General features: G+C 43.7%; 1 protein-coding gene across 1 annotated transcript; it reads left to right on the forward strand.

The window, feature by feature from the left end:
- Window positions 1–1,517: 1,517 nt before the first annotated feature.
- Window positions 1,518–23,785, forward strand: LOC311145640 (AT-rich interactive domain-containing protein 4A-like; the record flags this gene model as incomplete). The annotated part of the gene is made up of 26 exons (XM_084181907.1): window positions 1,518–1,526; window positions 1,717–1,771; window positions 2,952–3,001; window positions 3,408–3,518; window positions 4,759–4,824; window positions 5,389–5,479; window positions 5,708–5,787; window positions 5,912–6,009; window positions 6,443–6,575; window positions 6,935–7,014; window positions 7,227–7,303; window positions 8,139–8,311; window positions 10,262–10,334; window positions 10,876–10,970; window positions 11,386–11,483; window positions 11,750–12,011; window positions 12,350–12,609; window positions 15,738–15,902; window positions 16,175–16,443; window positions 16,736–16,804; window positions 17,139–18,647; window positions 19,837–19,941; window positions 20,097–20,288; window positions 20,659–20,805; window positions 21,081–21,176; window positions 22,548–23,785. 26 exons carry the CDS (start codon window positions 1,518–1,520, stop codon window positions 22,613–22,615), a joined length of 4,431 nt encoding a protein of 1,476 aa, XP_084038033.1. The 3' UTR covers window positions 22,616–23,785.
- Between the last annotated feature and the right edge of the window lie 452 nt (window positions 23,786–24,237).

The following is a 24,237-nucleotide window of genomic DNA, read 5'->3' on the forward strand; positions in this document are numbered from 1 at the left end:
GATTGGCTCAAATGCATTAAGAAGGAAAGAAATTCCACAAATGAACTTAAGGCACACCTGTTAATTGAAATGCATTCCAGGTGACTACCTCATGAAGCTGGTTGAGAGAATGCCAAGAGTGTGCAAAGCTGTCATCAAGGCAAAAGGTGGATTTTTGAAGAATCTCAAATATAACATATTTTGAATTGTTTAACACTTTTTTTTGGTTACTCAAATTTTATTTGTCACATACACGTGTTTAGCAGATGTTATAGCGGGTGTAGCAAAATGCTTGTGCTTCTAGCTCCGACAGTGCAGTAATATCTAACAAGCAATATCTAACAATTTCACAACATATACCTAATATACACAAAACTAGTAAGGAATGGAATTTTTACATATGGACAAGCAATTACAGAGCGGCATGGACTAAGATACAGTAGAATATTATAGAATAGAATACAGTATATACATATGAGATGAGTAATGCAAGATATTAAACATTATTAAAGTGACTAGTGTTCCATTTCTTAAAGTGGCCAGTGATTTCAATAGGCAGCAGCAGCCTCTAATGTGCTAGTGATGGCTATTTAACAGTGATGGCCTTGAGATAGAAGCAGTTTTTCATTATCTCGGTCCCAGCTTTGATGCACCTGTACTGACCTCGCCTTCTGGATGATAGCGGGGTGAACAGGCAGTGGCTCAGGCAATTGATGTCCTTGATGATCTTTATGGCCTTCCTGTGACATCGGGTGCTGTAGGTGTCTTGGAGGTCTGGTGGTGCCAGTCGTAAGAACATAAATACTATTTCAGTGCACGGTGTGATGTTTCAGGTATGATATGAGTTGAGTGATTCCATTAGGGCAGTCATCTCCACATTGACCTTACAGATGGACCGCCACCTCTGACCACCGTGCCTCTCCATTCCATCCTTATCTGGTTCTGTCCCTGCTTGGATACAAATTGAGACCCAATGCAAAAGACCTGACCAGTGTATTGAATCTGAGGAATTGATTAGCTCATCTCATCTGTACATTTGATGAAATACACATGCCATGCTGTCTCGGGCGACAAATTGTCTTGTAGTGGTGTTAGTCAATCTAGCTAGTAGATTTAAGCTTGAAATTTCACCTATCTCAGGAAACCCCGTCAGAAGACTAACCAATGAACGCTAACCTTATCCATAACGAAAGACAGAGCAGTATGTTTAGAAACTCTGCCATAAGCCTTCCCTAACCATAACCATTTTACATTTCACCTTCAATGGGGGGGGGGGGGGGGGGGGGGGGGGTGGACTTCCCAATAATCCCGAATAGCAAGGACCGCTTTTACCTGCACATGCTTCCGGTTACGTAACCAATTTGTCCGCTCTGACGTCCTCCAGACATGTACACGGCGCCATTACCCTCGACCCCAAACAAATCGATCTTATGTATTTAACTCGTATCGCATTCTCTCCCCAGCAAATGACCACATAGCTAGTAACTCCTTAGTTCAAATACGAGTCACGGCTAGCACCATCCAACGAGTGAGTAGAAATGGCACGTGTTTTCACATACAGTCCATTTCCATCCATGGAGTGACAAGGAAGCTTCCAGCCAGTGTCGAAAATAGGCGGTCCATTGTAAAATATGTCTAACCGGTGAAAGGCTTGGGTTGAGAGAAGTAAAGCCAATCATATTTCCATATTGGGGTGTTCTGGAGGGGGGGGAAAGCCAAGTATACGAGGACCAATAGCAACTTTTCCCTCAAAGCGCCGATTTAATCTCTACCAACCATACACACAGAGAAGGTATGTCCTATAGAATTTGAAGCATGTGTTGACCAATCATATTTCTGCGATTCGACCACGACTGTCACAGCAGCCAATCTGATTTCGAGAAACACAGCTTCGGCTCAAGCTCATTATTCGTGTATTGCTTTGCAACTCTAGCAAGTGGTGAGCAGTCGCGTCTTTGCAGTAAGTATAAAAAATATTAGCTAATATTCCTCTCAAATGAATTACAAACAGTTCAAGCTATTTAGATCAACGTGACACCCGTTTTGTTAAATACGGACTACACTTAGCTCAATGTGTCGTTATTTTGTCTTGCAAGATTAGGCTGGTAAGGAATTGAATCGCAGTGACCAGTTGGCTTGTTTTTGCAGTGAAGAAATGTATGCGCCTTTTGTGAAATTGGATAATAAATAAATAATTGTTGTCATGATACTTTTTGTTTTATCGTCGTGAACTACCTGCTTCTCGTGTATCCAAATGAGAACCACAGTTTGAAATGTTATACCGGAACTAGCCATCTGGCAAACTCCATGACTAGCAAGGCGGTTTAAATCGCCATATCGAGAAACTGTTAGCTAGCTAACGTTAGCTAGCTAGTATGGTGAAGTTAGCTAGCTAGGCAGCTAAATTTAGCTCCCGAGTTGAGAGATCTTCTGTCTTTCCTTATTTTCACAAAGAATGCCGACATGTTTATATTTTCTGTTTTACTGAAACGTCCTTGTCTAAGATGACTGTGTGGCACACCTTTTGGAGACCGATGTTCTGTGTAATGTCATTTCACAAGCAGTTTGGAATGAATCCCCAGCCTGACATGGTGCAGCACTGCGAGCTATGATGGCGACGTGACACTGTGATTGCGAGCCAAGCGGGAAGAAATACGCACTATTCTGCTTGTCTATGTGCAACGTCCTTGTACTATGTCAACGTTGGGCTGTAAAGAACTTGATCATATTCTTTTAAAAAGCTTTCGACGATTTGTTTGTCTATTTGAACAATCGGCATACAGTTAAACTAGCTAGCTAACGTTAGCCACACATTTTTGTGAATCTGGAGGGAGGTGGGCGGCTGCATCGAGCTTGAAAAGAATGCGTTAAGTAGCTGGCTAGTTCGTTAGCTAGCATATTTATTAATTTTTCCCAATCATAGTTATTCGGACACGTCTTTAATAATCTGCAATTACTATATTGTTTTACAGCAATCAAAACCAATCGAGCTGGACTCCCTCAAATAGCCTCTACGATGAAGGTAAGTCACTTGGATAACCTCAGTTGAAAACAGCAGTGAAGCCGACGCCTCTTTCACTTAGCTTGCAAAGAGACATGGTCAACTGTATATGGTTGGCAACAACATGTCAACTTGAAGGAGTCAGAATGTTAGCCATATAGATGTTTCACAATTCATTTAAATGTTCTCACGTTTTAATCAAGGCATCACCATAAGACTATTTTCAGACAGCATTTATCCACCACCACTTCCTGAACAAGACATGTTATTTAGTTGAAAAACCTCTAATGCAACTTCATGTTTATATGTGGCATATGATTGGTGTTACAAGTTCATGCTTCATGGACATTTCTTTTAAAAGTGGCTGAACTGTTTTGTTCCTAAGTAAGTACAATGATAAATGTAATGGTGTCTTTTTTTCTCACAGGCAGCAAACGAGCCTGCCTACCTGACCGTGGGAACTGAGGTCAGCGCCAAATACAGAGGTGCCTTCTGTGAGGCAAAAATCAAGACTGTTAAAAGGATGGTGAAGGTTAAGGTAAGAGCACCACACAACAATGTCTCCATCCCAAATGACACCCTATTACTTGTATAGTGCACTACTTCTGACCAGGACCCATAGGGTTTCCCATAGGGTTGTGGTCAAAAGTAGTGCATTATATAGGGAATAGTGTGCCATTTGGGACACTGACAATGACACTGTAATCAAACAAGGTATTAAGTGGAATGGTCCAATGTGTCAGCAAATGTTGATGTCCAAATCTTATAACAATATGTTGTTTATATAGACAAGCTGATTGTCCAGTTTTGGGTGACAGTTTTGCTGCAAAAGAACCCCCCCCCCCCCCCTCTCATATCTAGATATTAGTGTCTGCCAGTGGCATCTTTCAAGTAGAGACTTGTTCTATGAACAGTTTTGCTCAGTTTGTTTTATAAAGCATTAGGCAGTCTGTAACAACCTACTTAGTACCAGGTACACACTCCAAAAAAAAGTTAATTTAGTAATGACATAATCATAACACAACAATAAACACTGGCGATACTTGAATGTTTGGATATTCTGCCCTTACCGCTGCAGTTAATCAGCAGGTAGTTTTGTTTAGGTTAGTAATTCAATAGGGACTGATAATGCTTGGACATTGGATTAGCCAGGTCTTGTTTTGTATGTTTTTGAGCAATGGATAGGCCTAGGAATTTAAGTTATATGTACTTTTGTATTCCAAAACCCATTGTGAAAATGTGGAGTTAGTGAACTGGTGAACCTGCTTTTAGTTCAGGGATGATGGTTATTGTTTTAAGACCAGATGATCCCCCACCAATCACCAGGTAGCAACATTGTGACCTGACCTCCTGTATTCTCCATTATTCTCCTTTGTTCAGCACTTCCATTATGATTGTCACAAGGTCAGAGTTCCCTTGACTGATTGTTTCATGGGACATGGTAGGTAGCCCCATTGAACTTTCTCCACATAGAAAGATGTGAACAATGAGCAAACAGTGAGTTTGCAAGTGAAGGCACCATTCCCTGGGAATACTATAAGCACATACCTACTACCGTATCAGATGGTTGAAGAGCTGTCTTTAGTTGGCAACCAGTCTATTGGTAAAGCATTGTCTTCCAGCACTGCCATGTGTAGCCCCTGAATACAGGAGTTAATCTAAAGTCCCTTGGGGACAGGTCAGGAAGGGGAGAGTTTTGTCTGTTACACAACTTAATTATTTCACCTTGACTGAACTGCTTTATCTCATTCATTCTCTTTCTTTGTCTCTCTCCCTAGGTGATGCTCAAAGGAGACACCACCTCGCAAGTTGTTCAAGATGATCAAGTGAAAGGACCGTTAAGGGTAAGTTGGAACTAACTGGCATCACCAAACTTGCCACAGGAAGATAAGGAAAATATTAATTAGGCCCTCAGTGTTCTTTTGGTTCTCAGAATAAATAGTATGTTAATCACATGATTCTAAGATCTGATCTGTTGGATATAACAATTGTGCTGTGCTTGTGACAGGAGCATATACAACAGGGACAGTTAGTACAGATAAGGTATTGTTGACGTAAAGCTTATTATTGCCAAATTGCGATGGTCACGTGACTAATGCTCTGGCAAAGCACACTGATCACCCGTTTTTCAACAACTGTAAGCATCAATGGCACTGCAAGTGTTACACATTCAAAGTTCCCCAAAGGTTCAAAATGGCCTCAGTTTTTCTGTCCTGATGTTTTCTAAGCCCTGTGTGGGTCCCTTCATTGTTTGAACATATGTGATAGGCTTTCACGCTGCTCAGGTACATTATGTTCTTTATTTAGGGAAGTCTCTTAACTGTTGCCGTTTTGAGTTCTTGTTGAAATGGGAGTAAAAGAGCAGAACGTATGAGCTGTCTGTCTCATCCCTTTGTGTCCTTTTGCAGGTGGGCTCCACAGTGGAGGTGAAGAGTGCAGAGGGGATCTGCAGTGAGGCAACCATCAACAAACTCACAGATGCCAGTTGGTACACAGTGGGTAAGTACAGCAACAATACCCAAACTAATATACAATGCCTGCTCCTCAGTTAATGGTTAGCTACATATGTCTTTGTTGGTTGCATTTCCCCCTTTTCTCTCAACTTACCTGATGGTTAATAACTATTTGTCTATATGAAGTCCTTAGGTCTCATATTTTGGTGTTCCTTTTTAACTTTTACAAGGGTGCTGTTTCTCACTGTATATACATGTTTTTCATGTGTTCCAGTGTTTGACGATGGGGATGAGAAGACACTCCGCAGGACGTCACTGTGTCTGAAGGGGGAAAGACATTTTGCTGAGAGCGAGGTAAAGGGACTGGTCTTCTGACCTGACCATCTTCTTAGCCATTTGATTTGGTGGCCTCTCTGTTATGTTGCACTTTAATACATTGATTAAGCCCCCTCCTTTCACCTCTCTCACTCACATCTAGACGTTGGACCAACTCCCCCTAACCAACCCGGAGCACTTTGGCACCCCCGTCATCGGGAAGAAGGGAAACCGCGGAGGAAGGAGGTCATCTCAGGCTCAGTAAGTTGAACCTTCTTTTACTTTTGGCTATAGGGAACCACACCGTTCTTTGCTTTAGATGCGGTTTTATGACTTAACAAGCATTACCTCTTACCTTTGCCAGTATGATTTTAATCTATAGCAAGCATGCTTCTTTCAATGCTCTTCCTGCATACGTTCAGACATGGTCATTATATACAACAACATAGCAAGATAGATGGACATCTTCCCATGACCAATTATGATAAAGATGAACAAAATGTAATGCCTGTTTACGGTTGAACATTTTAAAACTGGCTCCCATATAGGCCTTTGTGATTGATACAGCGTTGAGCTTCTATAGAGCTCTGTAGAAGCTTTTAACTGAGACTAAAGGTTTTGACGGAGACCGACTATAGCTTCTGACCTGTAGCGATTCTGTTCTGATGGAGAGTCCCATTGTTCAACTCCTCAGTGCGGACGATGACAAGGAGTCGTCCTCCAGTGAAGAGGACAATGAGGACAGGAGGAGGCTAAATGATGACCTGATGGGTAAAGTGGCCAGTGTTCAGACTGGGGCAGACTGGACATCCTGGTACCTGGCCCTGGTGAGTCACAACCTGCACAGCCCCAGTCACACTCTGTTGGTCTTTCTCTCTCTTTCTCTGCTCTCTTTCACTTTCTCTCTCTCGCTCTCTCAACATGTATTGTATAATTAAATGGCCCTAGACATTAGCAACCATTGACAAGTTCATGAGTTGTGCAGATCAGTGAAGTTTCAATCTTTCACATTCAGCTCCACTTGTCTTACCTGCTAATTGAGAAGTGTCATGGAGATGTTAGTTCTGTTCATAAAACCACCTGAAAAACAAGTCATTGAAACTGAAAGCAAATGGACAAAAACCCTCCTTGCCTTTGGTCCTTGTTGTATGATTGTTCCTAAATGTTATTTATTGGTTCTGTCTAGGTTATATCACCCAGCTGCAATGATGACCTGACAGTCAAGAAGGACCAATGTTTAGTCAGATCATTTGCAGACTCCAAATTGTAAGCATGGTGCATCCTACTTTTACGTCATACAGTTTTAAAGAATTCCCAGTTAATTTACAAACGTCTTGGTATATGTTTGCCCGGTCATGCATGTTCTAGCTAAGGGCAATGTAAATAAGCATGTATAATGTACATTGCTGTTAGTCTTCTCAGAATTGGTACCAAAAAAATAAATCTGAATGCACATTTAGATATTTGTTGTTTTTCAGTCACACTGTGGCAAGAAAGGAGATCCATGAAGTGAACATGGACAGCATCTCTAAACCTGAGTTCTCGCCGAGGAATGGTAAGGGTGGTTCACCTAGGGAGCTCAACACTTACAATTCCAATTAGTTCCAAAACTGAATGGTATTATGTTTCATTCAACTGAATTGAGATGAAATTGACCTGTAGGCCTAACTCTTTACTTAGGGGGCTTTCACACCAAATTGGTTTGGAGCGGTTTTTCCGAACTCTGGTGCATTTCCCCCCCTTAGTTCGGTTCGTTTGGACTTGGTGTGAACACTATGCGCACTAAACAACTCACCGTGGTTCGTTCAAAAAGGGTGGTCTCAGTCCAATTCCATTCTTACCGTGGTGTGGTTCGCTGCAGCTGAGAACGCAGTCTGGACCAAACAGGAAAATAGCCAAGGAGTATTATTGGTTGTTTGACTGCGTGCATTTGATTAAATGCACATAGTACCATTACTTGATATCTCTGGAACATTCTGTGAGTGGCAGTGCATTTTATGGGCGCATCCATGCAGATTAGGGGAGAGAGGAGGGTATACCTGGGAGATAGGCTACTGAATATAGGCCATTCACATCGCAGTTAGAGCGGCTATTTTGGCTGTTCCCTCCCGCATGTTGTTGGAAGACCAAAGCGAAAGTAATGTGAAGTTTGCGACAAGTTATGCTTCTTGGTAATCATAGATGGATTTAACGTGATAATTTTCTTCCAATAAACAAATGACTTGCATGAACACGTGGATTTTGTTTAGGCATTTTAGTTCATTTGGCAATGTGAAACCAACTGGACCAAATGGGGAGGGGAAAACAACAATGTAACAAATAATCTAAGTCTGATTCGAACTATAGCTCAGAACTATGTGTGAAAGTGCCCTTATTCTGGCTACTCCCAGGGTTGGATGGGGCAGTGCATTTCCTCAAGACCAAGGTGGTCCCTGACAGTTGGAAGATGGACATGAGCGAGATTTTAGAGTCCTCCAGCAGTGACGAGGAGGACACGGAAGGAAAGGAGAGTGATGACGAGGAGGAGGAGGAGGAGGAGGAGAAGGAAGATGCCAATGATGAGGTAAGAAGAACACTGTTTTAGTCTGGAGGGTTATTTTAAGCCTACAATTAAGTCACTTTCCTTTTAGATGCTGATTAGGCCAGAGCCTTTTTACATTCATAAATGAGAAGTCTATCTATCAGTTTTGACAAGGCAGTAGCTTATCCAGTTGTTTGACTAACTGTTTACTGAAGTGTGTAATATTCTACTAACAATGACCATCACAACCTGCTTGAATAGCTACTAATTTATGGAGAGAGAAAAAGGAAGTTCTTACCAATCTCTTGGCTGCGTATTCATTTTGTCGTGATAAGTTTTATCTGAGCGCCGACTCACTGAGTAATGTAAACCCAGCTGTTTATTGTACATTGTAATGACCTCACCTGCTCTGAGAATGAAGTTGGCTTGGCACCTTGGATTCATTGCATTCCCTTTCTAACATCTTGTGGCTACTGAGCCACCTTGATTGAGCCAGACTCCCAATAGACCCTGTTTGCGTCCCAAATGGCACCATATTCCCTTTTAGTGTACTACTTTTGACCAGGGCCCATAGGGAATAGGGTGCCATTTGGGACGTACTCCCAGTGTGAGGGAAAGCCCCTTCCTCCGGAACAACAATGGTTCTTTCTTCCTGCTCCCAGAGTTTGGGACAAATGGCCATTCGTGTGGTTTCAGACACTGTTCCCATAGCAACTGGCAGCTACTTCCTATCATTTAGAGAGGGGCTGTGGGGATTGGCTGGGGGCCAGTGGAGGCTCCTGACTCCTCGAATTCTTTCTACCTCTGCTGCTTGTCATAAAAGCTTCGCTTCTCATGAGTGAAATGTGTTCACTTCACTGTGTATTTGCTTGTGTCTGGAGCACTTTGTCAGTCAAGGTATAGTTTACACGTCACAGACTACATAGATTACAATGGCATGTACATTTTTTTTTTTTTTCTAGTTCCTCCATTTTAGATTTCAGTGTACTGTGACAGTATCTGTTCTTTAGTAATAGATGTACATAGGGAGCCATATCTATGGCCCTGGATGCTGTGAATAGGTTACACCAACACAACAGGGGCAATATGAATCTCTGAGAATGGTTTCGCAAACTCATCGGAAGTTATGATGACATGTTTCTCCTGGCTATCGGATTACCCGTGTGAGTGTTAAATATATTTAACCATTAAATCGGTCCTTGAATTTAACCTACAGTAAATTGTTTTACGCAAGTGACTTGGCTTGACAAGTAACAGAATGTGCAACGACTTCAGAGGCAAAGCATTACTTTTTTTTTTTTTTTTTTTTAACATTTTAGTCATTTAGCAGACGCTCTTATCCAGAGCGACTCACAGTTAGTGAGTGCATACATATATATTTTTTGTTCTTCATACTGGCCCCCCCGTGGGAATCGAACCCACAACCCTGGCATTGCAAGTGCCATGCTCTACCAACTGAGCTACACGGGGCATGAGCTCAAAATAATCTCAGCACCTGACTGCCTACTGGCCTTGGCATACATGACATCTTCCTCTGCTCTAGTAGCGTTGCTAACTCTACAGGAATGTATTAGCTATGTCAAGACTGATGGCTTGCATGTCTCCTTGTCTACTCTGCTAGACTAGTCTGTAGAGGTTGTGACTATGGCTTTTGTCTTTATTTATTATATATTTTTAAACAAATGTAACCTTTTATTTTACCAGGTTAGTTGCATTGATATTTTGGCTCAAATGTGTTTTTGTCGAGAGACCGTGTCAAATTGGTGGTCCTCTGTAGCTCAGGTAGTGGGTTCGATCCCCGGGACCACCCATACACAAAAATGTATGCACGCATGACTGTAAGTCGCTTTGGATAAAAGCGTCTGCTAAATGGCTTATTATTATTATTATTATTATTAAATTAGTAGCACACTCAATGAAGGATAATGACTATCAGTAATTGTCAGTTGATGCCTAATTTGCCTATATAACCAAGGTGTGTGTTTCCTGCAGCCTGAGGATGAGGCGGACCCAGAGGAGAGGGATCACTTCCTGCAGCAGCTGTATAAATTCATGGAGGATCGAGGTGAGCCTTCAGCACTGTCCCATTTATCTTCCAGTCTGTCTATGTCCCAAATGGCATCCTATTCCCTATATAGTGCCCTTTAGAACAGGGCACATAGAGACTATATAGGGAATAGGGTACCAGTTTGGGACGCAGCCCTGAATTGTGCAGTCCCTCACTCACAAGAGTTTGAAACCATTGGATTGATGTAAGAAATATGGTGGACACTCTCCACACCAATCCAGTGCTTTTAAATCCTTGAGAGAGTGAAAAAGTGCACACGTCTGGGAGAAGAATGGGAAATAATTGGTGATCTTTCAAATGACTTTTACTGCACACAACACTTTACTGCGCAGGCACACTACCTGGCCCGGCTCTGAATTCCCCATCCATCTTTCATTGAATTTCACTGCAGGTCTTTATAACACAATGCATCCTTATCACTCATTCAACAACCTATGAAATAAAAAGGATCCTCCTGTGATTATTTTTCAATGCCCTAAAATGGGCTACTTTTCCTCTGTGTAACGTCACTCTGCTCTTCTCGTCCTTTCCTCCTTAGGGACGCCAATTAACAAGCCTCCTGTGCTCGGCTACAAGGATCTGAACCTCTTCAAGCTCTTCAGGCTAGTCTACCACCAGGGGGGCTGTGACAAAGTAAGTGCATCATCTCTACAACTTGCTCTCTCCCTCCCTCCCTCTTCCGAGTCCTCTTCACTGCAGCGGCAGGCAGACTGTCTGGTCTCGTCGTCTAATGTGAACAACCTGTTCTCTCCAGCTTTGCCTCGCCTCTCCTGCGCCTCTGTAAGCAAAATTGCAGCATGTAGCTTTTTAGTGGACTGTCAAGGTCAAGCGGTGTCTGTCTGGCTGGTGTTTTGCACATTGGCTGCTATGAGGGCAAAGAAAACAACAAGCCTGAAAAACGACTTAACCATTTGGACTCGCTCGATCAAGTGATGTTGGTAGCGTTTTGTCTCAGTACCTCTGTTTCTTTTGTTTAATATATTATTGATATAGCATAGCCTACATTTAATGATTATTGATATGTTATTGTGATGGTGTTTTTTTGCAGATTGAAAGTGGATCTGTGTGGAAACAAATCTACATAGACCTTGGCATTCCCGTCCTAAACTCTGCTGCCTCCTACAATGTGAAGACTGCCTACAGAAAGTAGGTGTTTGTTCACCTCACTCAGACTGACAAACACTCTTTACCAGATGGTTCTTTCTTTTGAAGCTGTTGAGTCATTTTCTGTGCTTCAAACTGTATTCTAGGCCAGATTACTGTAAAGCACTTGTGAAATATGTTGCTGTAAAAAAGGCTTTATAAATAGATTTGATTGATGGATATTTCTGTTTTATGCACCAAGATTGTTTAGAAGTGTTGTAAGTGACGTCTACTTTGCTTGAGGGAATGCTAATATATTGTGTGTGTAGGTACCTGTATGGCTTTGAGGAGTACTGTCGCTCAGCTTGCATCGTCTTCAGGACCATCCACCACAGCGAGGATCCGCCAGCCTCCCAGTCCCAGACAGAACATATGGCTGCCCAGGTCCCTGAGGTGGAGGAGTGCCAGGGCCCAACACCACCCGTCGAAACTGAGTCTGCTGCAGCCATGGAGGACAAGCCTGCCCAGGAGGAGGCAGAGTCGGGGAGCGAGAGCGACAAAGAGGGCCACAAAGATATCTCTTCTCCCAAGGTTAGTAGTATTTTTTTTTTTTTTTTGTAATTTGTACATGACACTGAAGACAACTCTGTTTTGGGACTCTGTTAGATTGAAATCCTGTTCAGTTTCATGTGCAGTCAGTGTGACCAGGGTAGGTTCTCTTTCATTGAGATGGCCCATTGAGATGAAGTCTTTCTACTGTTCCTTCCCTCATATCTTCTCTTTCAATGCGTTTTGAGAAGGAGCCGGAGGGAGGATGCGAGGAATCGAGCAAATACATTCGAGACGAATGCTGTAGGTAGTTTTGCTGCAGGCAGCCCAGGGTTCCTCCTCCATAGACACTAATCACTTTACTTTCTTCTTTATCTCAGGGGAGGAGACTGTGCACTGTGACCCCAGTCAAAGCTGAGGTGAAGGAGCCCGCAAAGCTGGAGAAGGCGGAGCAGAGAGGTGTGGGGGAGACCAGCGGAGAGGAGACTGGAGGTCCGGGAGACGGCATCAGGTCAGATGGAGGGGACACCCCGGGGAACAGACGCAGCCGACGCCTGGAGGAGTCCGATAAAGAGTCTGAGGACGAAGAGGAGGAGGAGGATGATGAGGATGAGGACAGTGAGAGGAGAGTCGGAGAACGGTACAGTTAAATGTTAATGAACCATCACACTGTAATATACAGTACCAGTCAAAAGTTTTAAACACCTACTCATTCCAGGGTTTTCCTTTATTTTTACTATTTTCTACATTGTAGAATAATAGTGAAGACACCAAAACAATGAAATAACACATATGGAATCATGTAGTAACCAAAAAAGTGTTAAACAAATCAAAATATATTTGAGATTTTTCAAATAGCCACCCTTTGCCTTGATGACAACTTTGTACACTCTTGGCATTCTCTCAACCAGCTTCAAGAGGTAATCATCTGGAATGCATTTCAATTAACAGGTGTGCCTTCTTTAAAAGTTAATTTGTGGAATTTCTTTCCTCCTTAATGCATTTGAGCCAATCAGTTGGGTTGTGACAAGGTAGGGGGGTATACAGAAGATAGCCCTATTTGGTTAAAGACCAAGTCCATATTATGGCAAGAATAGCTCAAATAAGCAAAGAGAAATGACAGTCCATCATTAAGATATGAAGGTCAGTCAATACGGAACATTTCAAGAACTTTGAATGTTTCTTCAAGTGCAGTCGCAAAAACCATCAAGCACTATGATGAAACTCTCTCATGAGGACCGCCACAGGCATGGAAGACCCAGAGTTACCTCTGCTGCAGAGGATAAGTTCATTAGAGTTACCGGCCTCAGAAATTGCAGCCAAAATAAATGCTTCAGAGTTCAAGTAACAGACACATCTCAACATCAACTCTTCAGAGGAGACTGTGTGAATCAGGCCTTCATGGCCGAATTGCAGCAAAGAAACCACTACTAAAGGGCACCAATAAGAAGAAGAGATTTGCTTGGGCCAAGAAACACGAGCAATGGACATTAGACCGGTGGAAGTTTGTCCTTTGGTCTGGAGTCCAAATTGGAGATTTTTGGTTCCAACCGCCGTGTCTTTGTGAGATGCGGTGTGGGTGAACAGATGATCTCCGCATGTGTATTTCCCACCGTAAAGCATGGAGGAGGAGGTGTTATGGTGTGGGGGTGCTTTGCTGGTGACACTGTCTGATTTATTTAGAATTCAAGGTACACTTAACCAGCATGGCTACCACAGCATTCTGCAGCGATATGCCATCCCATCTGGTTTGGGCTTAGTGGGACTATCATTTGTTTTTCAACCGGACAATGACCCAACACACCTCCAGGCTGTGTAAGGGCTATTTGACCAAGAAGGAGAGTGATGGAGTGCTGCATCAGATGACCTGGCCTCCACAATCCCCCAACCTCAACCAAATTGAGATGGTTTGGGATGAGTCGGACCGCAGAGTGAAGGAAAAGCAGCCAACAAGTGCTCAGTATATATGGGAACTCCTTCAAGACTGTTGGAAAAGCATTCCAGTTGAAGAGTTTAACACTTTTTTGGTTACTACATGATTCCATGTGTGTTCATTCATAGTTTTTATGCCTTCACTATTATTCTACAAAGTAAAAATAAAGAAAAACCCTTGAATGAGTAGGTGTGTCCAAAGTTTTGACTGGTAGTGTAAATGGTGATAGAATTCATGGAATGTTCAAGATGATGTAATAATTGAATGTCACCTCAGGGCATCAAGTCTATTAGCTGCCAAGTGTTCATCTTCTCAAGTTCCTCTATTTTGTACTTGTCAGGATGTGGCCATTTAACCAACTAGAATGTCTTAAATTGGGTAACACACAAACAGGCGGAATATGATTCTAATCTGAGTGTGGTTTCACATACTTGCTGAAGTCTTGTGATGTCATGTTTCCTATTGGTGCTGCTGATTTTTGTTGTTGCTGTAACGTGCAGAGCTAACGGTCATATTTACTAGGAAGCAAACTGACCGAAACTTGTTCAATAAGAAACTCACACTTTCGTTGCAAAACGGTTTGCTATGGTGTGAGCTAATGAATACGTCCCATTTCTATCATGTGAAATTGGAGTAGTGCTTGTAGTACTGGCTGAAGAGCTTCTTCGCTGAGTTTGAGGCCTTGTTCGAATGGCTCTACAGCGAACCCAAAGGTATTTTTTGGACTCTTTTGTTAGATTTACATTTACATTTTAGTCATTTAGCAGACGCTCTTATCCAGAGCGACTTACAGGAGCAATTAGGGTTAAGTGCCTTGCTCAAGGGCACATTTACGTCATTTAGCAGACGCTCTTATCCAGAGCGACTCACCAATTGGTGCGTTCACCCTATAGCCAGTGGGATAACCACTTTACAAATTTTTTTTTGGGGGGGGGGGGGGTAGAAGGATTACTTTATCCTATCCCAGGTATTCCTTAAAGAGGTGGGGTTTCAAATGTCTCCGGAAGGTGTGAGTGACTCTGCTGTCCTGGCGTCGTGAGGGAGCTTGTTCCACCATTGGGGTGCCAGAGCCATCATTGTACCATCACAGAAAGGGGGTCTGTAGAAAACCCTTAGTGGCAATATGCAACTTTTTGGGGGACCTGACCAAATTCACATAGAAATGTGAGTTATAGATCCATCATTCTACATGAAAGCAAGCCTAAGAAGCGGTATATCTGTTCTATGTGCGCTATTTCTATGCTTCCCGTTATTAAGTTTTGTTTTTGCGTCTTTCGGTTTTGTACAACAGTGTCAAACAGCTGAAACAACAATATTTTTGATTATTCAAAATGTATTTCACAGCGGTTTAGATGGTACAATGATTCTCTACGCTATACTAGCTTATTTAGTCACAAACTACAATTAGGTGAACTAAGAGTTTTTGCAACCAGGAAATGGCAGCTACTTAAAGTTGCACTATCACGGTAAAGCAATGTGTTCTACTCCTTTTCATCAGAACCCTGGGCTTTTTCCATCTTTGTGGACAGAGGTCAGCTCAGCTGCTCCATTTATGTTGAACAAACTTTGAAGCAGTGTATTCATTAGTGCACACTGTAGAAAACTGTAGCAAACGTTATGCAGTGGAAAACTTTTTAGTTGCAAAAGTTAGTCCCTTCCTGTTTTCGCCTGTTTGGTTCCTAGTGAATACACCCCAATATTGGCTGTGTTAATAACCTGCTTTTGGATGCTAGCTAGCAGCAGCTAGCTTATTTTTGTGAATGGGCACCATAAGATTTGAAGGCTCTCAGGGACAGCCTTTACCCGTGGTTCTAAGTTGACGTATGTGTGGACAGGGGTGAGGACGAGGACTCTGAAGACTCAGTGACCGGGACTAAGGTGAAGGTAAAGTACGGTCGAGGGAAGACCCAGAAGATCTACGAGGCCAACATCAAGAAGGCCGAGAACGACGATGGAGGAGATGTCCTGTACCTGGTCCATTACTACGGTTGGAACGTCAGGTAACCCAAGGACACATGCTTCCATTCTCACCCACCTCAAAGCCATGATAGGGATTCTTGTGTTTTTATGATTCGCTGTCTTGATCACGTCAGGATTATCAGTATTACTTTCCACCTTTCGCTATATTTCTCTCTGTTTTTGAAGTGACTTTGACTTTCAATGTAATACTTTGCTGCTATGTGCAAGCAGTATGTTATTGTTGTATGTGAACAATCTGAGAGATGAATGAGGGGGTCTAGCTATAGTGTTTATGGTTTCATTTCCCCTATAGGTATGATGAGTGGGTCAAAGCAGACCGGATCATCTGGCCTGTGGACAAGGGCGGAACAAAAAAGAAACAGAAAAAGAAAGTGAAGAATAGAGAGGAAGGAGAGAAGGAGGACGACAAGCAGGGGAAGCCGGGTGGCTTGAAGCCAGGTCGCCCTCTTCTTAGAACCACTCCCGCCAGCGCCAACCGCAGCGTCTCCAAGACCCCCAGCAGTGAGGGGCGCTCCAGCAGCAAGAGCAAATCTGATGTAACAGCCCTGCCCAACGGAGAGGGTAAGAGACCCGAGACCTGTACTTAGGTACCAGCATGTAACATGACTCCATGGGTGCATCTTGATGGTGTACCCTGACTTCTTTTACCCATCTCCTCCTCACATTAATCTGCACAGATCATCAGTATTATGGAGAGGGTAAGACCGTGGGGCTCGTTCAGCAGTGTGCAATGTTATAAGATGTTCAGACCGAAATGTATTAGTATATAGAACTGATATCATTGTCTGTCATGTAGAATAGTGAATCATGACAGCTCTATTCATTCAATTTGTCTGTCGGTCTGTGTAAACAGGGACCCCTCGCCGGCGCACAAGAAGAACCTCTGGGATGTATGACTCGGACAGGGATTCCAACTCCAATGGTAGGTCAACATACCTCTAGATGCAGTATAGTGTAGTCACTAGTTTAATTAGGATAACTATGATATTCCACATCTAAAAATGATTAGAGGGCGTTTCTGGCCATGTGAGGCTGGTTTTACCAGACACAGATTAAACCTAGTCCTGGACTATGAAGCCCTTTTCAGTGGAGATTTTCCATTGAGCTTGATTTTGAGTCCAGGACTAGAATTAAACTGTCTGGGAAACTGCCCCTTGGTGTTTGGGAAGTAATTGTTATTTTAAGGATTGAAGCCTGGACTTTTGATGGATGCAAGCTAACCCTTGATGTCCCCCCCTCTCTACTTCTGGTAAAAGAATCGGGGAACTCGTCCGAGGACAGTGAGTCAGAGGATTCTCCTGAGAAGAAGCCTTCGTGGGCTGAGAGGACGGACCCCGCCACGGCCCGTAAGCAGGAGGAGGAGGAGGACCGGAGGGTGGAGAGAGGAAGAGCAGAGGCAGCACAGGCCGCAGCACAGGTCCAGCCTCCCAGCAGCCCTCAGGAGAAGGAGCAGCAGGAGGACAAGCTCCCTGAGAGGAGGGAGCTGGAGAAGGCTGAGGAGCAGCCCCAGGCGCCCCCAATGACCCCTGAACCTGACAGACCCAAGGAGGAGGACCCTCCTACCCCGAAATCCCCCAGGTCTAAAGCAGCACGTAGAAGTAACGTTCGCGAGCCAGAGAGGAACACCACCAACAACGACACTGGCTCTGAAACACCCACCAAAACAATCACCACCACCACCACTCCCAACTACACTGAGACCGAGTCGTCTCCCTGCCCGCGCCCCCTGAACAGGCAGGATGAGCCCATGGTGGTCCTTCACTGTCTCCCTGCTGAGCACATTCCCAGCATCCCTGACCTTCCCACCATGGACTCGGACACAGACTCAGCCACAGAGGAGGAGACCTGCAGGGAGGAGCGAGGTGTGGCCAAGCGTAAAGCTACCGAGCAGAGGACGCCGGACAAGAAGGTGCGTCTGGATAGGAGGGAGGAGACGACCAAGATGGCGTCGCCGGGGAGGAGGCCCGCTGACTCGCCGGGGAGGAGGCCCGCTGACTCGCCGGGGAGGAGGCCCGCTGACTCGCCGGGGAGGAGGCCCGCTGACTCGCCGGGGAGGAGGCCCGCTGACTCGCCGGGGAGGAGGCCCGCTGACTCGCCGGCCAGGAGGCCCGCTGACTCGCCGGCCAGGAGGCCCGCTGACTCGCCGGCCAGGAGGCCCGCTGACTCGCCAGAGTGGAGGCTGGAGGCAGGGGGACAGAAAGACGAGGAGCGCCTGACGCCAACTAAGGGGAAAACGGAGCCTGAGGTTAAAACAGAGATGCCTGCCCTCACTCCGGAGGTGCAGTGTCAAGGTCTAGGAGAGGGAGGTGTAGCAGGAGGTCGACCCAGGTCGGAGCAGCCAGGCTTGGGGGCCGAGGAGGAGGTGATGCCCCAGATCGGCCCTGAGGCGCTGGTCTGCCACGAGGTGGATCTGGACGACCTGGATGAGAAGGACAAGACCTCAGCAGAAGACCTCCTAATGATGATGAGTCAGGGGAAGGTCCATGCTCCCCCTCCGTCCAATGCCTCCTCCCACAACCCCCCTCCTCTATCATCGGGGGGCGCTGCTCCTCCACGGGTCTTCTCCCCCACCTCTGCCCCCAGCCCTGATGAGTCCCACAGCACCAAGAGTGAGAGCGACGTCACCATCGAGGTGGACAGCGTAGCCGGGGAGTCTCAGGAGGGGCTTGGCGATAACGAGTCGGCCAACTCCAATTGCTTTGAAGCTAGCACCAGCTCCAGCAACTCCAGCATGTCACTACAGGAGAGGGACACCAAGGACAGAGGTGGGTCACACAAAGAAACGCATAGAATAGACTATCTTAGGGATGTTACAAATGGCATATTTTTCTTAACATTTAAACTGCCATTTTTTAAAGCTTTTCGTTAAAACAGTAAGAAAAATATCATAATTTCACAATGCAGAATATGGTCCTATTGTGTATGGTCGTCTAATTGCGTGTGACCACTAGGGGGCAATGAAGTTCTATCTACCGTAGTCAAATGCTGAATCTCAAACCGAACACTTGACCCCTAAGCCCTTTTATCGAGTGGCCACTTGCTGTTGTGTTCCATAGCGATCACTCGAGTCTGCAAGTTTTTTGGCCAAAATTAGCATTGAGCTGATGCGCACTCGATATCCAAACTGCCGCTTACCAATATAAATGTGCTCCTCTTTAGCTCAGCTGGTAGAGCACGGCGCTTGTAACGCCAGGGTAGTGGGTTCGATCCCCGGGACCACCCATACACAAAAATGTATGCACGCATGACTGTAAGTCGCTTTGGATAAAAGCGTCTGCTAAATGGCTTATTATTTATATTATTATAAAAAAATCTATTTGCAAGCATTCTGTCCCTCGACCTGTCTTGTGCATGACTCACTCACTATGAAACACGGGCACTGATCGACCGGGAGAAAGTTGTCAAAAACGACATCTCCCTATTCCCGCACAAAACATGTGCAATTATATCGGTCGCCAGTGATTTTATCAGCTGATTTAGCTTGGTGTAGCCTGCCTGCTGCTTGCTAGCTTCACTGACAAACACAGGGATGGAATTTTAGCTAGATAACTATGGATGTTGGGCGCTGCACTGACAAACAGCGTGTATTTATGATAGTTTGACAGCTTGTCTGATGAAGTTGTAGACAGGTTCCCAGCAGTCAGTCCATACTTCAGCAGTAGACTGTACTGACTTGGGGCAGAGCAGGCTGTTCGCTGCTGTTGCAACTCGCTTGCCTTTCTCTGCCATTTTTCCAACATGGCGACGATGACCTGCGCCGTGCTTTATATCCGTGGCAAATCATTTGATAGATGCGTATCTCCTACTAACGTTACAGCATTGTTGTTAGGTATTTGTAAAATAAATGTCCCTTTATGAAGATGAGAGACCGGTTAGTGGTATTGTGATAAATAAATGCACAGTGATTTGGTCCTCTGAAATAAAAATTCTCAATATTCTCCCTTTCACCATCAGGTCAGAAAAGGTTGATGGACTGCAATATGAGTTCTTCTGCAAAGAAGCAGAAGCGAAACCAGAAACGGCCAAGCACAACGTCCAAAATTGATAAGAACGGAACAGGTAAGTTGCATTGTTCAATTCCATTAATGGCAGGCTATTAAATCACTCCCCAAAAAACTTGTCAATGTTTGAATCATTCTTGGCGGTAATGTGATTTGTGGATTCAAATAAAGTATTTAAAGTGTGTGTGCGCGTGTGTGTGTGTGTGACCACAGGGAACAGCAGTGACAGTGAGGACCTGGCTGTCATGGACACCTCCAGTAAGCTGACTCCAGTGAAACACTCCATGTCTAAAGGAAGCCAGAAGCTGGTCTCTCCTAACAGTAAGGAGCTTGAGAAGTATAAGCACAAAGAAAAGCAGTCCTCCTTCCCCTCCCCTCGCACATACAAGTGGACCTTCCAGCTCAGTAAGTAGAACTAACCACTTATCGCTAATCAGCTTATCACACTGATCTCAGGTGTTGAGGAATCACAACAGGGGCCGGTTTCCCAGACAGACTAAGCTTAGTCCTGGACTTAAAAATCCCTTTCGATGTAGATTTTCCATTGAACACGTTTTTTATGACTATGCTTAATCTGTGTCCGGGAAACTGACCCTAAGAGTTTGGATTTTAGCCTTTAATTTTGTGACTATTCTTAAATGTAATTTCGTATTTGGTGTTCTAAGTTAAATTATTTTGAAAGCATGCATAGCTTTATAGCTGAATGGTGAAAGTATGTTTTTGTTTGTATTTGTTCCGACCTTTACAATAAGAACTTTTGTGCGTCTCTGAGCAGATGAACTGGACAGCATGACAAGTGCTGAGAGGATATCCTTCTTACAAGACAAACTACAGGATATAAGGAAGTACTACATGTCACTCAAGTCTGAAGTGGCCTCCATAGACAGGAGGAGGAAGAGGTTAAAGAAGAAAGAAAGAGAAGGTAATGACTCTTCCTCAGTTCCTCCTCTGATTTATCTGAAGACTGTGTTATTCTAGTCCTCAGTCATGTTCGAGCAAACTGCTTCAATAGCGTTGTATTGTAATGCTTTACTTGGAATATTTCCTTAGTGTCTGTTTATGACACGCATACAGCTGTCTAACATCGTCTCCCTCTTCCCTGTCCTACTCATGTCTATAGCTTTCATTGTAATGGTTTGTTTTGTTTCTATGAAAGACAGATACAGCTGTCTAACCTCTCCTCCCTCTCCCTCCCAGTGTCCCACACCACAGCGTCAACATCGTCCGGCTCGTCAGACACTGGGATGAGCCCCTCTTCTGCCTCGCCCACTCAGAACACTGTGGCTGTCGAGTGTAGGTGATGACACGCCTCCTCCCCCATGGTTCCCATGGCAACCACCATGCCCATCTCTGCCTGCCATCCCAGCATCCCGCTGCCTCCCTGGAGACACAGGCTGCGTCCGAAATGGCACCTTATTCCCTATATAGTGCATATCTTTTGACCAGAAGCCCATTTCAAATGACCAGAGACCCTGGTCAAAAGTAGTGTACTATATATGGCATAGGGGTGGCATTTGGGACGCACCCATGTACTGACACGTAGGAGCAAGCGGCCTAAAGCACTCGACTGCCCCCCTCGGTCTCCTTTTATCCTTTCTACCGTATCCCATCCACCACTTCCACTTCCTGCACTTTCCTGCCTCGTAGTCATTGTAGTCCACCTATCGCAGTCGTCAGGAAATGGATTCCATGTGAGTTGAATGTAAAGTAAACCACAAACCCAAGATACTCCTAGCCAAACCCCTTCAGACTCTCCATCCTTGAACAGTCCATGGCACTTTTCTCCTCCCGCTCTGTCAGAACCACAGAAACAGATATATCCTCCTCTGGTTCCCCAAACGGGACCAATCTGGATGCAGTAATGAATCAATGATGTCCCAGACAGAACCAGACAGATGCAATGTATGTAACCTACAATGTAAAGGGTCCCTACCTATGTTAATAATGGTCACTTAACCAGCTGGACATGGTTTGCAAAAAGGTCAATTATGTTCGCTTGCACCATCAGAACTGCCAAAGTACTAGTGTTACAGCAGAGTGCCCTATTTTGGAAAAGTGTGAAATTCAATTGTGAAAGGGAATGTAGTTCACTGAAAACTACAGCTGTTGTCTTCCACTATTGCAGTGTCAGCACAGATTAATTATGCAAACTATATTTTTTTGTTCTCTTTTTAAGAAAAGTAATAAAAAAATATATATATATATATATAAAGAAAAAGGTTTACAGTGGAACACAAGAGAAAATGATTTCAGTGGACTAATTTCCTTAGCGAGTGTATTTTGCCGTTTTATATGTAATTGCAGAGTTTTTATTTTAGTATGGAACATTTCAAAAAGTATATATCACAGCAGTGAAGTTATTTAATGAAAGATTTCTAGACCTGAAATTTTGTGTAAAATAAAGTAATGGTTTGCATTGTTAAATATATTTATTCTGTTAGTGGACACATTTTTTGTATTTTTTACAATATAGAGACATGACCCTTCCACAGTTTGGACAATGGGAAAGTATGATATCGAAATAATGTCATGTGCTCATCTAAAAGCAGACTTTTACTGTGATGTTTCAATTGGGTAGCTACTGTGCAGTAGATACACTGAGGGAACAAAACCATTAGGAACACCTTCCAAATATTGACTTGCACCCCCTTTTTCCCTCAACAGCCTCAATTCGTAGGAGCATGGACTACAAGGTGTCAAAAACATTCCACAGGGATGCTGGCCCATGTTGACTCCAATGCTTCACACAGTTGTGTCAAGTTGGCTGGATGTCCTTTGGGTGGTGGACCATTCTTGATACACACAGGAAACTGTTGCGTGTGGAAAACCCAGCAGCGTTGCAGTTCTTGACACACTCAACCCGGTGGGCCTGGCACCTACTACCATACCCCGTTCAAAGGCACTTAACTGTGTCTGAATGGCACACATATACAATACATGCCTCAATTGTCTTAAGGCTTAAAAATCCTTATTTAATAATAATAATATGCCATTTAGCAGACGCTTTTATCCAAAGCGACTTACAGTCATGCGTGCATACATTTTTTGTGTATGGGTGGTCCCGGGGATCGAACCCACTACCTTGGCGTTACAAGCGCCGTGCTCTACCAGTTGAGCTACAGAGGACCTAACCTGTCTCCTTCCCTTGAAGTGATTGAAGTGGATTTAACAGGTGATATCAATAAGGGATCATAGTGTTCTTCTGGATTCACCTGGTCAGTCTGTCATGGAAAGAGCCGGTGTTCCTAATGTTTTGTAAACTCAGTGTACATTTCCCCCATTTTCAATAGGGCCCACTACTTTCCCTTTGTTTTTCCCTAGATTATTTTTGGGGAACACCATAATTTGGTGGCCTTCACACTTTTTCACTTTGTTTCTTGGTACTTGTATTTGTTATTTAAAACATCTTATTTTCGACATGAGTTCTGACCAATTAAATAAAACAGTTGCATAAGAAGCATGTATGTTAAGCCCAGGGGTTTCTTATGATTGTATCTTTTGTACATAGATCATCCAAAACCATGTATTTGAAAAATACATTTTACACAAACTGTAAAGAATGATTATTATTTTTTAAACCTCATCTTTGTACCAGTATATTAAAACCTTTTTTTCTGTCAAGTTGGTAGAAACGTTAGCACACATTATACTGTATATACTGAACCAGTGGGTTTCAGCATTAGTCTGAATTGAACCCCATAGAAGAGAATAATGGAAGCATTCAGAACATTTTAAAATGTTTGTTTTAGACTTGATTTCATTGTGAAAAACGTACTTCTTTAAAATCGAAGTTTATCTACGGATTCCTAGATGAAGGTATTAAGATTCCCTGAGCAAAGCCATTGTATCTTTATGTAAAATAAGCAGAGCTCTCTTCATTTCTAATAAAGTTTTTAAATATTTCCCTTGTGCAATACTGATCATTGTCAAGAGGCGGAAATGTGGACAAATCTGGCTTCGGGGGACGTCCTGCATCCACTGTGCTAGAACTGTTATTTCCCTCATTTAATTTTCTGGAGAAACATCATCTGTATATGTAGATAAACACACAGATACGCCCTACACTAGATTCAAGCAGTATTCAAATCTTGTTTTGTTTGTCCTTTTTTATCAGGTTGACAAACCATTTTGCTTGGATTGCCTGAAAAACCTCAATCACAAATTGATGCATTTCAACAGGCAGTCTAATTCTGATATTTTTTTCTCCACTAATTGGTCTGTTGACCAATCACATCTTTTCAAGTCAGATCTTTTTAGGAGCTGGTCAAATACCAATTAGTGAGAAAAAAAGACCTGAATTGGGCTGCCTGTGTAGATGCGAAGCGGAGTGCCTGGATGCAGCCCTCAGCTGTGG

This window comes from Coregonus lavaretus (genome assembly GCF_964263955.1).
Source record: "Coregonus lavaretus genome assembly, chromosome: 18".
NCBI classification, from domain to species: Eukaryota; Metazoa; Chordata; class Actinopteri; order Salmoniformes; family Salmonidae; genus Coregonus; species Coregonus lavaretus.